The sequence below is a fragment of the Stegodyphus dumicola genome, chromosome 1 (assembly GCF_044657685.1).
Source record: "Stegodyphus dumicola isolate Sdum_Otavi_A_Nest chromosome 1, ASM4465768v1".
In the NCBI taxonomy this organism is placed as follows: Eukaryota; Metazoa; Arthropoda; class Arachnida; order Araneae; family Eresidae; genus Stegodyphus; species Stegodyphus dumicola.
The window spans coordinates 146,671,536-146,693,942 of NC_140768.1; the positions used below are offsets into that span (position 1 = coordinate 146,671,536).

At 33.5% G+C, this 22,407-nt stretch overlaps 1 protein-coding gene across 1 annotated transcript in view; it reads left to right on the forward strand.

Moving 5' to 3' along the window:
- The window catches only part of ATP8A (ATPase phospholipid transporting 8A1), a 242,488-nt gene that overhangs the window by 107,722 nt on the left and 112,359 nt on the right, over positions 1-22,407 (forward strand). Inside the window, exons 23-24 of the mRNA XM_085821693.1 lie at positions 16,298-16,345; positions 21,641-21,731. Of these exons, the coding sequence (XP_085677819.1) occupies positions 16,298-16,345; positions 21,641-21,731 (139 nt within the window). The remainder of the gene's footprint in view (positions 1-16,297; positions 16,346-21,640; positions 21,732-22,407) is intronic.

A 22,407-nucleotide genomic window follows, 5' to 3' on the forward strand; every position in this document is an offset into this window, starting at 1 on the left:
TGTGAGCAAGAAAATTCGTACCGATGCAAATGCCAAAGAAACTACTGAATATCCTCGCTTTGTTGTTGTTTCCAGTGCCTCTGAAGAATTAAAAAAAGATGTCTCCTTTCCTGATAAACAAATACATTCATTCCTGCATATGTGAGCCAAAGAACATAAAGCGTCTCTGTTCTGGAGACCTGCTTATTGATACCGTTTCAGCCACCCAGTCAGCTTCACTTTTACGACAAACCAAACTTACACAGTTATCTATAACTGTATTAGCGCACAGAACACTTAATTTCTGTAGAGGCGTAATCTCGGAAAGCGACCTTCTGTGTGTTTTAGAAAAAGAGTTCGTCTCCGAGTTAGCTGATCAAAAGGTTTATGCTGCCAAGTGAATCAAGATGTGTAAGGAAGGTCAGTTGATTGACACAAAACACGTGATCCTGACCTTCAAATCGCCTGATCTGCCGAAGAATATTAAGGCTGGATATCTAAATTGCCCCGTCAGACCTTATATTCCAAACTCCATGCGATGCTTCCAGTGCCAGCGTTTTGGCCATTCCAAGATGTCCTGTCGTGGGACTCTGACGTGTGCTCGCTGTTCGTCGGTTGGCCACAATAGCAATAATTGCACCGCTGCAGCACTGTGTATTAATTGCAAGGGCAACCATCCAGCATTTTCCCGTTCCTGTCCAAAATGGAAATTAGAAAAGGAAGTTCAGACCATAAAAGTTTCTAGGAACATTTCATATGCCGAAGCCAGGAGACAAGTTCAATGCACACAGCCTCAATCAAACAAATCATATGCCTGCGCTGTTAAATCAACACGCACTATAGCCACTCAAACTTCCATAAGTACACAGACTCCACCAAATAAAAACCCAGCAGCCTGCAAGCAAGAAAAAGGAAAATCCAACCCATGTCATGCAAAATAAAGAAATAACAATCTTGAGCAAACCAGAAACTGTGCCTCCAAAAATAATATCCAAAAATAGAAGCCGAAGCAATAGTTCTGTAGATGATACGAATTCTGAATCTCTAGATTCAGACAGTATAAAAGTGGAGGAGGGAATGGAAGTTCCCGAGCATCTACTTCCGCGGAAAACTAAAAAGCAACACAGAAGGAACAAACATCAATCATAATGGCCACCCTCGTCTCATGGAACTGTCGCGGCTTCCGCCGAAATTTGCTTGACATCAAAGCTATAGTAAATGCTGATCATCCTGTGTGCTTGGCAATACAAGAGACAAATCTGAAACCAGATCAACATGCAAAACTTCGGAGGTTTTCTCTCGTCAGGAAGGATAACCTTGCAGGTGAGCGTGTCAGTGGAGGGGTATGTCTCCTCACCTCACTGGACTATCCCTCAAGTTTCCTTCCTTTGACGACATCTCTCCAAGTTGTCGCTGTACAAGTAAATTTTCATATTGTAGTTTAATCATTTCTCTTTATTTGCCTCCTAATGAACACATTCATCAGCGGGATTTAAATGACCTTGTGGCTCAGCTGCCTGAGCCTTTTATCATAATGGGTGATTTTAATGGCCATAGTCTGTTGTCGGAAAGCAAAGACACCAATTCATGAGGAAGACAAACTGAGCATGTAATTGAAGACCATTGCCTTTGTATCCTGAATAATGGGCAGGACACTTACTTCCATGAACTGACAAGGACATTTCACGCTCTTGATCTAGCCATCTGTTCACCATCTCTATTGCCATTTTCAATTTTAGTGTTGAAAGTGATCTGTACATCAGCGATCATTATCCCATTCTTTTATCTCTTGCACGAAGAGGAGCGAACCCCATGTCGAGACTCCCTCGGTTCATACTGGATAGGGCAGACTGGGAACTCTTCTCTTCCTCTGCAGAGCTCACACAGAACATGGTAGAAGATGTGCTTATCTATGATGCAGTGGAAGCAGTTACAACTGCTATTACTCAGGCAGCTATGCTCGCCATTCCCAGAACATCAGGAAAAATAATAAAATATTCGAAACCGTGGTGGAATTGCGACTGTCATGAAGCACTGAAAAAACAGAAAAAAGCATGGGGAATTTTTCGTAGATACCCAACTCTGCGAAACCTGATGGCATTTAAAAGAGCCAAAGCAAATGCACGAAAAGTAAAGAGGCAGAGCCAGAGGGATTCCTGGATTTCGTATGTGTCATCAATAACATCCTGTATGCCTAGTAAGTGGGTTTGGGAGAGAGTCAGAAAAGCATGCGGGATATATAAAGACCACTCACTTTCCTTTTTGGAAAAAGATGGCCGAGTGATTAACTCTATAGAAGAAATTGCGAATACCATTGGTAAGACATTTGCTGCCGTTTCTTCCAGCCGAAATTACTCACCTGCATTTCTTTCTATCAAGCAACGCTCTGAGAAAAATCCCATCGCTTTCAACTCTTCCAACTTTGAGCCTTATAATAGAGATTTTACTGTGCTAGAGTTAAAGAGAGCTTTGTTACAGACACATAGGTCTTCTCTGGGTCTTTATGGCGTGAATTACGAAATGCTAAAACATCTTTCCTATAAGTCACTGAATGCCCTTCTAACTCTTTACAATAGAGTGTGGAAGGAGCATACCTTTCCCAGTGCATGGAGAAGAGCTGTTGTAATTCCTATTGCTAAGCCAGGGAAAGATCCAAGAAATCCCTCCAACTATCAGCCAATTGCTCTTACCAGTTGCGTATGCAAACTGTTTGAAAAGATGGTAAACAGCCGCCTAGTCTACTTCTTAGAAAAAAATAATATTATATCACCTTATCAAAGCGGTTTTCGAAAGGGGAGAGCGACCGTAGATAACATGCTCCTTTTAGAGACATCCATTCGAAAGGCTTTTGTCAGAAGAAGTCATCTTGTGTCAATATTCTTCGACATTGAGAAAGCTTATGATAAAGCATGGAGATACAGTATACTTCGGGATCTTCACGAGGGTGGCTTCTGCGGCAACCTACCAATTTTCATTCAAAATTTCTTGAACAATAGAACTTTTCAAGTAAGAATTGGCTCTGTTTTGTCAGATGTTTTTGAACAGGAAGAGGGTGTGCCTCAAGGCTGTGTGCTTAGTGTAACCCTGTTTAGTTTAAAAATAAACTCTGTATTAAAAGAACTTCCTCTCACCATCTTGGGATCTCTATATGATGATGATTTAAAGATTAGCTGTCTAGGGACAGACATGAGATACGTAGAGAGGCAATTGCAGATGGCTCTGAATAAGATCCAAGAATGGTCAAACAAACAGGGATTTACTTTTTCCAAACGGGTGACAGGTGAGAGCAGGTCCAGACACCTGGACGGCTTACATAGACTAGTCGGGTATCGTCCAGAACCCGCAACTATCTGAAGCTACACTCCGAAAACAATACAAGGCAAAGTACATGGCCATACAAGGGCAAAATATAGATTTTTCTGCATGTGAAATTAAACATTTTCCTGGCTACATCGCATGTTAACACATTGTTACACGTACTCGCTACAATATACATTTCATAATATGCATTGCATTGATCATTACACTGTACTTAAGGCACATTTACAACTCAATGCTACACTTAATACACTATACTTTGCAACATATTACGCTGAACATTATTCTTAACAATTCAACATAGATTCTGAACAATGTAATTGTTTAAATAAGACATAACTGGATTATATAGTACATAACTTCGTTATATAAGACAGATAAATAACTTGATACAACAGATAAATAAATTAAAAGCTCTTAAATAAAGAGCAAAATTGAACATTACAAACAGATTACACATTTTGCACACAGAAATCCTCTTTGTTTACTTTGTGCTGTACTTATAATATACAAAATACAGATTTAAGGACATATTACAGCCCATATTACTTTTGATTAAATAACATGTTAAAAGTTAACTGTGGCATAAATTTTGCTGTACTTTTTCCAAACAGAAAACTGTGTGTGTTCACTTTTGTAGGAAGCGAGCTCTGCATCCTGAGCCTGAGTTATATCTGAATAGTACAATTATTCCAGCTGCGTCCGAAGTAAAATTTTTAGGAGTGGCGTTCGACCAAAAATTGACTTTCCTTTCTCATGTTTTAAACCTGAGAAAGAAGAGCTTAAAATCACTAAATATTTTAAAAGTATTGGCGAACACCTCCTGGAGTGCAGAGCGTTGCTTCATGCTTCGCATTTACAGAGCGCTTGTCCGCTCTAGACTGGACTATGGCTCAGTGGTTTACGGATCCGCTCAATCATCAGTATTGTTAAAATTGGATCCTGTTCATCATCAAGCTCTGCGGATTTGTTCAGGAGCTTTCAGGATTTCTCCTGTCCAGAGCCTGTATGTTGACTCCAATGAACCATCACTTTATCTGAGGCGTGAGCAATTGTCCCTTTTACAATATTTTAATATCTTATCCCAACCTGAACATCCCAATAAGCTGTGCTTACTTGATAATGAGTGTAACACTTTATTTGAAACACGTCCATCCTGCGTTCCTACCTTTCCTTTAAGACTTCGCCCTATCATTGAGGAACTTTCCCTCTCTGATATGCATCCCCAAGCAGTACAGAATTTTGAAATCCCACCTTGGGAAAATGCACGGATTCAGCTTCTTGATGTTTTCAAGCATCACGTCAAGGCAAGCACCAACGAGATCATTTATAGACAACTCTTCGCTGAGCACAGGCACAAATATAGCAGTTATTATCCGATATATTCAGATGGATCCAAGTCAAATGATCATGTTGGGATGGCATTTGTATTTCAAGATCACATAGAGGGCAGACGTTTGCACAATGGTTTCTCAGTTTTAACATGTGAACTAACTGCAATCTATTATGGTCTTTTGTACATCTCAAAGCTGTGCCACAAAAAGTTCATAATTTATACAGACTCGTATAGTGCTCTTAAATCTTTGGAAGCTTTTCCCAACACTCAAAATTCTTTAATAGTGGATGTTCTAAAAATACATATAAACTTGACGAGTCGTGGATATGAAATCCTGTACTGCTGGGTTTCCGGGCATACGGGAATAAAGGGAAATGAGCTTGCAGACATCGCGGCAAAATCTGCTGTTGAACTGTCCAGTTGCCTTATTCCTTTTAGAGACATCTGCTGTGTCATCAAGGGGAAAATCCGGAAAAATGGCAGCAAATTTGGGATGTTCAGCTTAACAACAAGTTGAGAAATGTAAAGCCTAGAATCGAGCATTGGGATTTTGCTGGAAATCGCAAGGAAGAAGTCCTTTTGACTCGCCTCAGCATTGGTCACACTAGAGTGACACATAGCTATCTTCTCAAAGCTGATAATGAGCCTGTTTGTTCTAATTGTAATGTTTGTTTATCTGTTTGTCATATTTTAATTGAGTGTCCATGTTTTAATAGTCTTCGCCAGAAATATTTTAGTAGCTGTGACTTATCTCTTGACCGTTTAATCGGAAGAGAGGTCAATTGCAATTTATTTTATTATTTAAAAGAGACTGGCTTTTACTATGTAATCTAATTTGTTTTGAAGATTGTGTCTTGAATTTTAAATGTGTGCTTTTAACTTGTTTTTATATGACTTAATCCTCTGGATTTGGTACATTTGTCTACTTGTTTTTATTTATTGTATTTTAATTTCATCAGTTGTGATCACCCCATCTCGTGTTTGGCGCACTATAATCATCTTTGGTTTTGCGCCATAATCTCACTCACTCAAAGCATGTTCGATGTAGCGTCCAGCATTTTCCGAAAGCAAGTTAAATCCTGTTGTTGCATTCTCAACAGCAGCTCTCAGCATATCAGTAGGTATGTTGTCAGTGTATCACATTTTTCATTTCTGCCATATTATTTAGATTATCACCATAAACAGTGCTTTTGAGATAACTCCATAGCCAAGCCACAGAGGTTGAGGTCTAGTGGGAAGAGGGGAAGTGTTGGCTTATAAGACGTTCATTCGTGAAATGTTGCCTAAGTAACTGTGTGACACTCGTGAGGTGGGGCCCAGCCCTGCATAAAAATCGTAGTATCTAAAATGCCATGTTACTGCAGTTCATGTATCACGAAACATTTTAATATTGATTCTAAGTGAGCTGCAATCGCAGTGGTCCAGCTGTGGACTGCTCTTCAGAGAAAAATGGTTCAGTTATAAAACTAGCTGTCATTCAACACTAAACGGTTTGGAATGACTGCTATGCAATCGAATGCAGTAGGAGAATGCAATAGAACTAGATAGATAAAATGAGGAATTTCTTTGGCCCAAATCGATTAAAAGCATTTTGAATCAGTATCTTCATGTTTTAGTGCCGAATTCAGGCTTAAAAAATTACAAATTAGCGATCTGTAAGAAAAGGATTTCCAGATTGTACGCACTTGTGAGAGTGATTTGCGATCTCACATTTTCTAATCGCTAATTCGTGGTTTTCACGGACAAATTTCTCACTTACAGGAATGGTGCACTCGACATTTATCGTATTTATGGCCTTTAAATGGTAATTTGCCTACTTCAAAGTTTCTTAAGGGTATACAACATATTAAACCCGTGTAACAAAAGGTTAAGTTAGATTTCGACCCATATTTCGTTTAAGAATATTGCATACAGCGCCGTTTCCCCCCCTGGTGGTGAGGTTTCGAACTTCCTTTTTTTCGCGGAAAATAAATTCCCATGACCTCCTTTACACGATTTCCAAGTTTGATAAAATTTGATCCAGTAGTTTTCCTTTTATGACCATTTCAATGTGGAACTTTAATTATAACTACTCTGTATATTATTAAACTTTAATTTGAAGCTATATGTTATATGTATACCATACATAAATTTTTCACTTTTATGGAAAAATAAAGAATTGAAGCAAATATACTTATAATAATGGACCAAAACTGAAAAAATTTCCCCTCCCTCCGAAAATAAAATATTGAAACTTCGACCTTGAATTTATTGGGTTATCGAAATATTTAATTTGACTTAATCTTCTAAGTCCTAGTTTCGACAACAATTCCGTCCAAAATTCCAAATTACTTAAGCTGAAATAAAAGATTTAGTATATATTCACTGTATGTTAATAAAGTAATCAGAGTGTAATAAAAATAGATTATAGAATTTACGCTGATGCAACTTTTTGTCTGACTGCACAACATGTAATGGAAGAGAAGGCTTGTAGAGATCTGTTTTTGACATGCCTCTAAAAGTAGATGTCATACTCCTTTTGTCTCTTCAATGTCAAAAAACTTTCCTTTGAGAGGCAACTTGTGTTTTTGGGAAAGAAAAAAAAAAAAATCACAAGAAGACAAATTTGAAAAACATGCAGGACGATTGAGTACACATACTTATTTTTGGAACACAAGAGGTTCTCCGACTGGTTATTGAATAATGAAAACATGCATTGTCATGCAATACAAAACATTTGGAACACGTTTTCTGACTGAAAACGTAAGATTAAAAGTCATCTGCTTCATTCACAGCCATTTACAAGTTAACTACTTTGGCAATTGCAGAATTGTTTTGATCCAGAGCTTGTAAGACAAACATAATATCAATGGATTTAAAAACTTCTTTAATCTTCCAAAAACGTAAGAAATTGAATATTCATTTGCACTATGGCTTGCTAGTTTACTAACGAGTTAACAAAACTTAAATTCTGCTTTTTGTGTCTAAGAATACAACAATATTTTGAATATTTGCAAATAAAATATTAAATTGGAGATTTAATTGGAGCCTCACCAGTTGCCTAGCATTTGAAGATTGTTAAACACTAATTGTTTGTTGCGAAGTCTAACTCAGGCTGCATGGTTGGTTTTCGTAGTTTTCTAGGTTCTCTTTACATAGGTTCTCTATAAAAGCATCTTAATCAAATAGCTCCCATGTTCTTTCTATGTTCAAATAACCAACTAACCTAGTTTAAGCGCGATTTCCAAGTGAAGTTACTAGCAAAACCCAAATACTCATTAAAAATCACGTAGCTTGCCAATCGGGAGTAACATGAAAGATACGGCGCCAATAATTGAATTGTTGTTACGGTATGCTGTTTCTAAACTTAGCTGATCATTCCTTAATTAAATAGCCCACCAGCGGCCGAGTGGTAAAGACGCTGAACACTGGTAGTTCGGTTTGAGGTTCAAATCCCGTGAACGGGCTGGCCGCATGGGTGTTTTTGTGGTTTTCTCCATGTGTAATGTGTATACGAGCCAGTTTTCCGTAGAAAGTCCTCCACGAATGCATCCCTCCCTTTAGGCAGATAGCCCTCGTGTGCTTTGCCATAATTAAATAATCCAATCCAATCCAATCCAATCCTTAATTAAATATGATTGATTTGTAGCTTCTACTAGAACTGACGGTAAGAATTGAAGTGCAAATAAATAATATGGTGTGCAATCTTGATTAATATAGAATTAAAAATATTTGCATAGAAAAATGTTTGCATTCAGACAGGAAGTTTTTTGAAATATTTGCAATTACTTTATAAGAAGGATTTATTAATAACCGTAATAATTACTTATTATATTACTGATGATTAGGATTAAGTTCTTGACAATTACATTCTAAATTAGAATTTTAAGGGTATAATGAAAATACGCTGTGCACAAAAATACATTTTAGGATAAAAAATGAGTTGATTTTTTATGTTTTAATCATGAAACATAAAAAATTTAATAAACATCGTATCCTCGTTGTTAATTGAACCCAGAATGTTGGGTGTCGTTTATATAATTATTCTTACTTGTCCACAGAATCTGCTGACTTATTCAGCCATTATGTAGCTGCAGATCATTTCTACGTAACCATTGAACTTTCATTAATTCAGTTTCTAGAGGATTGTATGTTTATATCATAATTTGACTTTTATAAAAATGATTATTCTAAATCCTATGTTTCTATAAAAATATACTGTGCTTTAAAAATATGGATGATAGTATCAGCCGCTCTTTCAGCCACTTCATAAGCAACAGTTTGTTTAGAAATAAATTATGCAGTTAATGTCGTAAAATATTTTCATAAAATTCAAATAAACATCAAACAAAAATTCTCAGTTTTAGACAATTCGATTTAAACGAAGTAAAGTAGCAGACGATAAACCGCCGAAGGTAAAATTTACTCTTATTAAAAATGGGGGGGGGAAAGATTGAGAGAAATTAAAAAAAATAGTTAAAAATTTGAATAATATCACCTATAATTTAAAAAAAAATAGCTAGTATTACGCATCATTGAGGGAAAAAATGTCATATTATTAATTCTCCGTAAAATTTGTCCGCGAAAATATGTAAATTCGTGTATATATTAGAAAATTTTGAATAAAAAAGTCTCATTTTTTGCAGATATGCTTAAAAATACACCTACTTTAAGATGATGGTAAAAATTTTATAGGTTATAATTCAAATTTTTTTTCTAGAAATTTATAAAAATTATTTAAAAATAGAAATTTAAAAATAAAACATAAAAAATGGTAAATTTTATTTGGATGAACCTAAATTTCGAAATGTGAGAGAAAAAATCAAAAAAGTTTAATAAAAAAAGAGATATTAATAAATGTTTGCCAAATTCAATTAACATTGAGGAGCTCAAATTTTGAGAGCTAATATTTTAAAAACTACTCGTATGATTTTTACAAAATTTGGTATTCTGGCATAATTTGAGTCGTAGAATCGAAATATGGAAAAAAATTGGTATGTTATTTCAGAAAAAGTTTGATTTTGTGTCAAAATACCTATGTTAGAATAGTGCTATATATAAATTTAATATATATCCTAAGTCATGCTTTCGAGACATGAAGAACGGAATTTCAATTTCGTGAATCGCCCCAGTAGAACGGGAGATATAGCACTGTCCCATTTTTTTTTTTTTTTTTGAGCAGTGTACATTCATGTGCTCAGACTTAGAGATGTTTCCAGCTCTACAATTAACATGAGACAGTATTAATGCCGTAAACATTTTTTTTTAAGGTATATAAAACATTATAATTGCTTTTAAATTCAGTCCTGTCCAGCAGAAGTGCAGGAATTAATTAAATATTTCCATTTTCTTTACCTAATGTGTGTATATATATATATATATATATGAAGAGAAAAAGCTTATTTTTATAACTTCTTTAAAAAGAGATATGAATTAAAAATTTTTAGAATTATGCATAAAATATGACTGCCCATAGTGCATTTTAAAACAAACGAGATTTCTAGTAAATTATCCAGCTATGACCCTGAAGAAATTAAAACTCAAGAAATCGATGCTAAAATTTTATGTATTACAATCAAATCGTTAATTCGGATACCCATAATCCGTAAAATCCAGACCTCAAAGCTTCAAACTTTCTGCGCATGCATCGCGTTGACGCATGCGCGTAAGGCCTTTACGGCTGAGAACACGCTTCTGCGCGTGCGCAAAATACGTTTACGAGTGTGCGTTTAATGTATAACGGACGGTATAAGCTAAGCTAAAATTATTTAATTATTTATTTCAGTTAATGTTGCAGATTGCGTTGTTCCTTAATCTTCGAATTGAATCCGGCTTATTATATTTTGCAGACTGTTAGAGCAATTTTATAAAAGTAAGCTTGAACTTTTGATTATGTCAAATAGAATTTCTGATATATATTTATTAATATGTAAATGATCTACAAAGCGAAAGTATGTTTCGAAGTTCATTAAACAAAAAGTGGAATTGCTACAAAAAATGGATAAAGGCATATCCTTTGTTTATCTAAAATTTAACGTTTGTTTATCTAAACTTTGTTTATCTTTAACACAGCGGCGCCGCGCAATGAATTGGAAGTTGATCTGTCAGCATTATCCTTATCTTCAGGGCAGATGTTTTTATTTTATTTGGCTTATAATTCTTTATTAAATGTAGTATTTCATCTCGATGTACTCCATCTTTGATATGATTTAAATCAAATTCCTCGTCATTATAATTCGCTTTCGATAGCAAAGAAAGTGACAGAGGTTATTGAAAACGAAAAAATTTCAATTGACAAATTAGTCTGCATTCTCGACACAGCAATTATAGGACTTGAACAATGGAACTTTGTAACTGAACAAGAAATTATGTCTGTTTAAAGAATTAAAGAGGATGTATTATCACATAAAAAACGAAGCAACTTAAACAACTTACATTGAAAGAAATGTTTAATAAAGTAAACAAATAAATATTAAGCTTTTTTTTTTTTGTAAATTTTGATACCCTTTAGATCATAATTGTTCTTTATTTCATAAATTACGGTTTAATATTTTTACTTTTATAATTTCTGCATGCCATCTTACCAGATTTAAACTGATGATCTATAATCCGGAATCGCCGAAGTCTCGATGAGTCCAACTATTTTTTAATTCATTTAACTTTTTTTGTTTTATTTGTGTATTTTTTCAGTAACAGTACATTTTAGTTTTAATAATATATATATTATTTCATTAATATTTAAGGCTTCTAGAAACGCAAAGAAATTTTTTAAATTTACTTCAGCTTCTATGCAATTAATTATGTTCATAATATGCCTTATAACCTTACTTATCTAAAAATTTCTAGTGTACTTTACTTTGGCAGTTCATAAGCAGAAAAAAAAAAATTCCAATAACACGAAATTTCCTTTCATAACCGCACCATTTCTTTAAGAGTAAAAGAAACAAAACTTTTCTGCGTTTTACGTCAGGATCTATATCAAATCCAAAATAAACAATACTCACTTAAGCGGAAAAATTCAGATGTTCAGCATCGTAACTCGCGAACTGGTTGATTGGCACTAAAATCTTACAGTGACACATAGTGGCAGAAAAAGAAAATAATCTACGGATATGCGACAGTGGAAATTGTAGGTGTGTCTTCAACTTACGCAACGCGTTCGTACGGCAGTAGTGGAAACAGGCCTTAAGAGTTCATATCGAGGCAGTGATAAATCACATTAAACAATTTTTTGTTTAATGTTACTTAGAATGGGATTGCCAAGCAATATTCGCAAGAAATTGAAAAACTAAATTTTGTTGCCAAAAGGTCCTAGCAGATTATTTACATGTCTTCTCATGTGCTGCAGAATCAGCAAGTACCTAACAATTATAGCATTAATGGTTTCATCCTGTGAGATGTGGTAGCATACACAGGGTTCGTACGGTCCTTAAAAGTCTTTAATTTTTCAAAAATGATTTTTGGTCCTTAAAAGTCCTTAATTTTGGCCAAAATGAATAAACGGTCCTTAATTTTGCTCATTTGATATTTCTTATCATTTCTAATGATTGCCATTCTAAGTGTGAATTGCGATTTCTCATGAATATGGAATTAAAATTACATGGCTCTTAACCAATCTGTTGGCGGATTTGCGTTGTAAACGATTAAAAAAAAAAAAAAAAAAAAAAAAAAAAAAGCTACCCGAATGAAAGTATCAGTGTCTGATTAGCTATTCACCCAATCTTTCGAAACAGGTGTTATCCATAAATTTAGGCAGATTGTGACGAAAGCATGAAGCCGGAAGTTCTTTAAGAGGCGAAAGTGATGATGAAGGTGCTCGAGAAAAAAAAAAGGGGGGGGATTCTGAAAATATTTGCCAAAATTAGAGCAATCCGAACCTGGAAGGCCACAAGCCTTCCGACGCCAATAGGAACGCGATGCCTGTAAAGTGCATTTTCAATAAACTGTGGCTTCATCAAGCTGATTACAAAGACTGGATATTGATGGATGGCAATCCTTAAATGTGGTCTTTGTCTAAAACATATTGAAATTTCTAGAATGGGAGAGTCAGCGCTGAAAATTCACATGAAAATTAAGTTTCGTTTCATCATTTCAATTTGTTTTTACACGGTTTTATTTAGCTTAATTTCTGTGTTTGTTTCAATTAAGCCATAAATTAATTTTTTATCACCTTCTACGGAGTTTATTCTCTTTTGCACATACTATATGTATGGGATATCGGGATTATGAGTTTATTTCTGCAGAGGTCTGTTATCGATTTCGCGGGAAATCTGTTGGCTCCATTTCGATTTTAGGTCGCCAAGGGCAAATTCGGTAACGCTAGCCGAGAAAAAGTGGAGTTCGGAAATACGTTTTGAAGCTTCAATAGACAATTAAGTATTTGGTTTAATCCTATGCTGTTGATAGTAATGCATTATTTTTGCTAATGGCAATACAATTATTAGTTGAAAGTAACTAACTAATTAAAAATTTTTTATATTTTTAAAGCTGAAAACAACTAATTGAAACTAATTTTCCTGAATTAACTAGACACAAAATTAACTTTCATGAATTACTAAAGTTATTGGGTAGAAGTTTAACTGAAAATATACATTCCGTATTATATATATATATAATACGGATATATATATATATATACATTCTGTATTTTATATATATATATATATAATATGGATATATATATATATATATATATATATACAGTACAAAGTCCGAGGTCTGGACTCGTCGGGACTTCGGCGATCCCAGATTTGAGATTTTTCCAGATATTAGATCATTTTAAATCTACTAAGATGGCACGTAGAAATTATAAAATTGAAAATATGAAATCGTGATTTATGAAATAATGAAGCATTTATGATTTAAAGGGTATCAAAATTTACAAAAGAAAAGAGCTTAATATTTATATGTTTACTTTATTAAACATTTCTTTCAATGTGAGTTGTTTGATTTGTTTTCTCTGCTAATACTTTGGACTAATACTATAGACGTATAATTTCTTGTTCAGTTATTAAGTTCCATTGTTCAAGTCCTGTAATTGCTGTGTCGAGAATTCCGAATAACTTGTCAATCAAAATTTTTTCTCTTTCAGTAACCTCTCTGTTACCTTCTTCACTATCGGTAGCTGTATTTTCTGGATTTAGAACCATACTACAGATTTCGCCCTCCGTTAATTGATTGATGATTGGGCATTGTCATCGCAATGAAAAACTTCTGTTTAACTTCCCTAAATTCTGCCGCCTGGTGCGGCCATGCGAGCTCTGGCGCTGGTTCTGGCTTTATGTGAATAACAAATCAGTTATTCTTAATTCAAATAGCACTAAATATAATCGTTTGTCCTATGAGTATCATTAACAAAATCTATTTTTAGCATAAGGTAAGAAATTTCTGCTAAATCTCCCCTTGTCAACATTTTAGCGCATTAAACTTAAATCTGTAATCGGATAATACTCTGTTATTTGGTGTCGCTGCATGAGTCATCACTCAATTTGTCATCCGTTGATAAACATGCGGTGATGAAAGCAAAATACAATAAATAATGATTCGTGATTTCGGCATCAAGGATATAAAATATTAGTTGGTGTAAAATTAACAAAAGTTTCAGTTTGAGATTATGCCAAGCAGATATGCAGCTATGGAGTCAAATTACTAATCACACAAATTTATGCTAAAATAATTATTTCTTCAATAATGAGATATTTTATTTAGCGCCAAACTGAGATTAAGAATCGGAATTTCCGGCTTGTTTTTTTATGATGAGGAAAAAAACCTAATGCGCATGCGTAAAGCATACCCCTTCCCTTCAAAAAAGCCCTAAACAATTGGTTGGTGGTGGCTTTGAGGTCCGGATTTTAGATCATTCCAGATATTGGATGTCCGGGTCTCGGACTTTGTACTGTATGTATATATATATATATATATATATATGTACTTTCACTATTCAAGTATTCACTGTGACAAGTATTCTTATCTTGTCACATGAACAGGCCTCTGTGGAAAGGGGCTTCTCTGTAAATAAAGCAATTGAAATTGAAAATTTAAGTGACTCATCATACATTTTTCAACGCACAGTATTTGATTACATAAAATTTTCTGGAGGTGTTCTTAATATCGAAATTAATAAAGAAATGAGATCAGCAGCAGCTTCTGCAAGGTCTAAATATATGCAGTATTTAGAAGAACAAAAATCTTTAACTAAATCTGAAAATTCAAAGAGGAAAAGAAATATTTTTGAGGAAGAAATTGATTATATGAAGCAGAAGAAAAAATTTCTTCAAAGGGACATTAAAGATATTAATGAAGAAGTAGATGCTTTAGCAGATGAAGCTGAGACTAGCAGGAACATTGATTTGTTTATCAAAGCAAATGAACTTGGAAGAATAGTTAAAGAAAAGGAAATAGACATAAATAAATTAGATGTTAAAATAGCTGAAAAGATTTCAGATTTAAAAAAAGCACAAATGTTTTGTATCTTTTAGTGTACAGTTTATTATTCTAGTATCTTTCAAAAAACCAAGGAAATAAATTGTATGTTTACAAATCAGTTATTTTAATCTGCAAAATATTCTTACATTGTGATTATACTAGTAGTTGACTGTGTTTAAATAAATATCAAATAAGTTAAATAATAATCATGTAAATCTCTAATAAAATAGTGACTGTTATTAGTGTAAAATATACTTATACATGTTTTTCAAGAAATTATGTTCCTAATTTAATGTTATCTGCTTCATAACTTGTAGGGAGTTAGTTTAATTTTCAAAATTGTTTATGGTAAGTATTAAATTGAATTTAATAATAGTGCATAATACACACTTCTGTTAGTTTCTTAAAGTGAAATTACAAGCATGAAGTCGGTTGTATGGATAATTGCTTTATTCTATTCGTTTTTTTGTTTGCTGATAGGTCCTTTTCTTTGATGGTCCTTAAAAGTCCTTAATTTTCATGTAAGGAAATGTGTACGAACCCTGCATACAGTGCAGCACCTTTTAACATTTAAATTGGGAGGAATATGGATGCCTATATCAAAACATTTCTGCATATTTTCAGATTCTGTTGATATTTGAGGAGGAAAGTGAAAACTGAAAATTAAATACTCATGTATGTAAAAGCAAACACTTCGCAGTCCAAGCGATAAATTTGACTACTTAGCCTACTATGGAACTTATGTTAGATGGCACTGTGGTCGCCTTGTAATTGAATAATTTCACTTGACAGAATTTAAATTGAAAGCCCAAAGATTAAAACATACGGAATCTCTTGCAGCAACCAACAATATGGTGTAGAAAATTAAGGGAGAGTGTTAATCATGAATCAGGTTTGAATGCTTGCAAATAAATAAATATATAAATAAAAATAAAAAAGAAATAAAATGGAAGGGGGGGAAAGGAAATAAAGAAAGAGAGGAAAAAATTTCAACATAATTATTTTTCTCAAACAAGCAAAAATGTGATCATTGACTGCAGTTAAAAGTTAAATTTTTGCTTATTTGTTGGTAATTATGTAAAATTCCCCCCTCCCTCAAAAAATATTATAAACTATTTTCTTCAAGTGTTGCATTGTTTCATGATTATCAAAATTTTTACTATAAAAGAATTTTGAAATTTTCTGAAATGTACCTTAATTCTTTATTATAATTGTTGAGTATTTTCAGTTTCAGTGTTATACAAATATTTATTTTAACAGAATCTTACTCTTTTGGGTGCAACTGCTATTGAAGATAAACTTCAAAAGGTAATGTTTAATTATTATTATTATTATTTTAGATTTTAGAACAGTCTCTTATTTCCTATTTAAAATCTATAAGTAGTTCATTATTGTTTCATTTTTAATATACTTCATTTTGAAGGCAAATGACTAAAATATTCCATTTGTTTTGTAAGTCCAATGTTTTTCTTAGAGTGACAGAAAGTATGAAATATTAATATTTGTATTCTGGATACAAGATGTGAAATATTAGGTATAATCCTATGCTCAGTTTGTGGCATCTGAGTTACCTATATGCATAGCGGTTTGGAAGTTTTTTGTGTTATGTAACTATCGGTCTGTCTCCCTCCATAGTCATCTTTTCCCTTAAGTTGACATCTTTCACATTCTTTATCATTAATCAGGGTTCGTAGCGGTCCTTATAAGTGCTTATAAGTCCTTATATTTGAAAATAAAATATAAAGGCCCTTATAGGTCTTTACTTTTTCTTTAAAGCCCTTATTTTTTTGTTTTAGTGCTTTTTTATGAATGCTCTATTTTTCCCCGTACCAAAGCCGAAGCTAAATAAGCAAATTTTCTTCCTAATATGGAATGTCAGATGGTAAATCATACTCCCGGAAATAGCTTTTCCCCCCTTTCTCTGCATTAACATAATCTTTGGTGTGCACGAAGAGTACATACAGGTGCCCGTCGTTGGTCAAAGAATTGCGAAAGCAGTAGAAAATTCCGGTACATTCGGCATTTTTTTCCGCCCACCCAAATACTAAACGTGTTTCTCTGCATTAACATAATCTTTGGTGTGCACGAAGAGTACATACAGGTGCCCGTCGTTGGTCAAAGAATTGCGAAAGCAGTAGAAAATTCCGGTACGTTCGGCATTCTTTTCCGCCCACCCAAATACTAAACGTGTGTGAATTTCTATCAAGATCTTAATAATTTGCATTCTCACTCCACTTGGTCAGTTCATATTTGTGTTTATTATGATCATTATGCTTATAATATGAGCATATGTATGAATGTTTATAATAACCTAGTTGCAGTAAGTAGTAAACTTCCAAAAATGGTTGTGTTTTAACACAGATTAGCTTTCTAAGAAATAATATTCGGAATAGCTTAAATAAAGGGAAAGTAATCGAATAGTCAAATTAATTTCATTTTTTTGGCCAATACATTATACAGTACGAAGATTGGGAGGTACTCCCCTTTCTCCGCAAAATCTCGAATATTGAAACTGATACAGTTTGCTGCAAAACAAGCAACAGACCTTTTTTTTTTTTTTCCTCCAGTTTCCAATCTGGATTGGTCCACCAGCGGCCAAGCGGTAAAGTTGCTGAACGCTGGTAGTTCGGTCCGAGGTTTGAAACTCGCGAACGGGCTGGCTGCATGGCCGTTTTCGTGGTTTTCCCCATGTGTAATGTGTATACGAGCCAGTTCCCTTAGAAAGTCCTCCACAAAGGCATCCTTCCCCTTAGGCAGATAGCCCTCGAGGCTTTGCCATAATCACAAACACACACCAATCTGGATTGAATAGGACTAAAAGTTCTGCGGTCTATGAACCCAAGTGAAGAATGATTATATTCCGGAAATTTAACGCCGTCTGTTGAAAATTTGAATGAAAAACACCCCAGTTATTTAGTTCTTTATTCTCCCAACACCGGCAGCTGTTGATTCCGATTGCGTTTTTTTCACCAATACATTATACAGTACGAATATTGGGAGGTTCTCTCCTTTCTCCGCAAAATCTTGAATATTGAAACTGTTACAGTTCGCTGTAAAACAAGCAACGGACTATTTTTTTTTTTTTTTTTTTTTGTTACTTTCCAATCTGGATTGAATAGGACTAAAAGTTCTGCGGTCTACCAACCCAAGCGAAGAATGATTTTATTCGGGAAATTTAACGCCGTCTGTTGAAAATTAGAATGAAAAACACCCCAGTTATTTACTTCTTTATTCTCCCAATACCCGCAGCTGTTGATTCCGATTGCGTAATATCACATAGGGTAGAATTAAATTAATTTTGATGCTGTTGATTCCGATTGCGTAATATCACATAGGGTAGAATTACGGCACACGTATTGCGCAATAACGTTTGCGATATTTTGCAGAGATAATTAATTTTGCTGTTCTGTCCGAGATTTGTTTATGAACACTTAAAAGAGTTTTACTGTGCTTGCTAAGCAGAATATTTTTCAGTTCCATTGGTTTATTTTTATATGATGCACATATCGAAATGTCAAAAGCACTTATTTAGCGGAAAATTATTTAGCCCCCCCTCCGCTCCTCTTTTTCAAGTTACGCTCGACTGTCCGAATATTCGCCAATTTCCAAGTATGCAAGTTAGTTAAGCTTTTACTGTTAAAGAACGATTGCGTGAAGCAAATTTCTGTCTTCTGATTTCAGAAATATTCCTCTTTTTTACTTAAATTACTTTGCTTGCAATATCTGTTAAGGGAAAACTGATATACAATGAAAATTTAGAAAATGTACAGAATTTAGATTTAAATTATTTAAATATGAATATGAGTGGAAAAATAAATTGTATTTATTATTAGGTTCCAAGCGAATTCAATAAATATGCCTTATAATTATTTATTTTCTCTATTTTGAACTGAAATTTCGTCATTAAATCTTGTAATATAGTTTAGTTATGCATAGTTTTTTTTTCTCTCATTGTAAACTAGTTCTGTAAATTGAACTGTTATTTCAAATTAAAAGAAAAAAAGCAATTATTTTCCATGGTTGAGGTAATGCTTATTCTCTCTTAATAAATACTGCATTTCTCATATTTTAAATTACAAGTCTAATTTTTAAGGTTATGCAGTTGTGTATAATGTAATTAGACAGGTGCTTATTTTTTTTCTTAAAATGTGCTTGAAAAGTGCTTATAGGTGCTTATTTTTTTAACTAAAATATGGCTATGAACCCTGTTAATTAATGAATCAGCTGATTTTTGACAACAGAGCAGCAGTTTCAGGAGAGTTTTTTAGTACTAATGCATCTTATAAACATACTTATATGCCCCACCAGTGGCTGAGTTGGTTAAGACTGTTGAATACTAAATAATTGGAACCCAGGTAAATGGGTTGGCTGCATGGTTGGTTTTCTCCATGTGCATGAATATGAGCCAGTTTTCCTAAGAAAGTCTTCATGAAGGCATTCCTATATGGCCTTGCCATTTTCAAATAATATAACATACTTGTATATAAACGTCATCAGTTCTCACATGTAACCTATAGGAATATAAAATGAGGGAAAATGCTAACACTTGTAAATACAAGGGCTTAACCATTTTTCCATAAGCTGTTTTTGTAAAATATCTATATTTTATGGATTATTATAAATATTTTCACGCGATTACTAATAGCAATAATGATAACTTACAGTCAGCTTTTAATTTACTAGGGATGGCATTCATGTTTAACTCATATTTGTGGTAAATTGAGGGCGATTAAGAAAACACATAAAAGAAGAATAACTCATATTGCAGTTAAAGATTTATCTGTAATTTCAAATACTTTAATATGTAAAATAAGTTCGTTCAGTTATGTAAAGTTAATCAGCATTCAAAACAAATTGATGATCAGGAATAGAGAATCACTGTAAATAATCAAAGAATTATAAATTGGAAATGAAGAAAATAAATTATAAATCATTTTAAAGACTAATATTTACAAGAGAACTTGAACAATGTAACTGAATTCAAACTTATTGCTTTAAACTGCTTTTTGTAAAAAGTTGGTGTTTTTGGCAATGTTCACTTAGAAAGCATCATCTGTTATTTCTTCTGTTATCCCAAGCATTTTTTCTTTCTATATTTTCTATGGTCAGTTTTTTTTTTTTTTTTTTTTTTTTTAAATATATAAATGCTGGTAGTTTGGTATCTGTGATGGTAATTTTCCTATTATTATTATTTTTTTTTTAAAGAACTGGGGTTAGTAAATATGCTACTCGGTTAATCCGGAGGTGACTGTATTTTAGCTTACATACTTTAAAATATTGCCATCTGGGAAAAAAAAAAAAAAAAAAAAAAAATTATCTTGAGCAGTTGCTATTCCTTGCAGTAAAAATATGGGATAAGTTTTTTTTTTAATTTTTTTTTTTATGTACAACAATTCTGCTTATTCGTGTTAGAAACCATTTTTAGTGAAGATTTTCCAAACTTTTTTTGTTTGCTTCATTTGCATAACTCTTCCATGTATTATGTAATTCATATGACATGGCAAGTATTGCCATTTCATGTGACATAGCATTTTAACTCAATGTAGTATGGCAAGTAGCCAAATTCGAGTGTGTTGCTATTTGCCATAAGATCTTTAAGTTATTATTCAAATTATTGTTATATTGCTTAATAAACAAAGCAGTTTAAAAGCAATAAGATGCTTCCTAATAATTTACATCTTTAGTTTTCTTAATTATTTATAAAATCCATTAGTTTATAACAGGCATTGCTGAACATTTAGAACATTTGTTTGTAGTTAGTAAAAGTTACTTCTAATGTTGTTATTTGGTGCCTTTGTGCAGAATCATTTAATTTTTTGCCCTTATCAAGTATTTTTTTCTGTATTCTATATCCACAATTTCTATTTGTAATCATACTTGATATAATTTTATCGTATAACTGTATTTTAAATTTCTGGAAAATATTTAATTCATCTTTCTTCTAGTTCTAGTTTTCATTACTGAAAATTAAATATCTGTAATAATTCTGATGTTTATGCCTGCTTTCTTTTATATAAAAAGGAATAATACTTGAGCATAAAGCTGTTGGTATCTTTATTCAAGTATGCCACTGTTTATGCAGACAAATATTCACAGAAGTGCTCTGGCATAAAGGTGATTACACCTCAAAAACAGTTTTTAGTTTGACGATAGCAACTTCATAAAAAGTGACAACACCTTTATACAAGGGCACTGTGTGAGAAAAAGTTTAGTTTGTTATCTTTGTTAATAAAGGAAACGAAGCGCTTGGTTACGTAATAGTGCCCTGTTATAAAGGTGCTGTCACCTTAATAGTATTTTCTTTCCAAGTAAAAAGCTGATCTTCACGTGGTATTAGCGTCTCAGGAATGTTGCTTTTGCTTAAGTTAAATGCTTACCTTCATAAGACTGCTTGCAGTTTCATGTTGAGGCATTAACGTAAAGGCTTGCCATCCTTGTGAATGTTAGTGAACAATGACCAATTTGTGTAAAGATGCCAATAGTATTTATTATACAGTGGTCTCATGTAGAGGCATTGCAGGATTTTATACTGTACTAATTTAATTTATATCTGGTTTATATCATATTGATGAAAACTACAAGCTGAACTTTTCTTATCTCTAGGGTGTTCCAGAAGCCATAGCTGATTTATTGAAAGCTGATATAAAGTTTTGGGTTTTAACTGGTGACAAACAGGAAACTGCTATAAACATTGGTAACAGATTATTTCATGATATAATTGTTTATAATTTTAATTTCATCAATTAAACCCCAGTTTAACCCTTTGCGCTCTGTTGGCTTTGCAATGGGGCCATCTGGCATTTGTTCCGCAGCTCTGTAGGCTCCACTGTAGAGCCAAATGTTTTTTAGCTCCATTGGCTCTGCTACGGGATCATCCAGCATTTATTGCTGAGCCAAATGTTTTTGGCATGATTACGCTTAAGATGTCGCGGTATCATCGCTGTTGGCAATTGTTATCTGTAGTTAAAACGTACTCTCTCTGTACTGTTATGATTTAAACCATTTTTTAACCTTTCTTATGGTTAGCAACATGGAGAAAATAATTATTATGATGAGAATTTAGAGTTGAGTGGTTGTGAAGACGTGTTTGATTTTCAAGTGTTAAAAGATATTGACAGTTAAAAGACAATGTTGATTATAATTCTGACACTTCAAGTAGTGATTATAATGCTGACACTTCAAGTTCCGAAATCATACTACCAAAGAAACAACGAATGAGAATTATTGAAAGTGAAGATGAAGATTTGCAGCAAAACTTCAATGTGACACTTGCCCAAGTAAACCCAGGATGCACATGGGAGATTGTTTCCAAAGATATCACACCATGGTGAATTACAAAATTTAAAATTTATCTCTCATTTGCAAGAAGA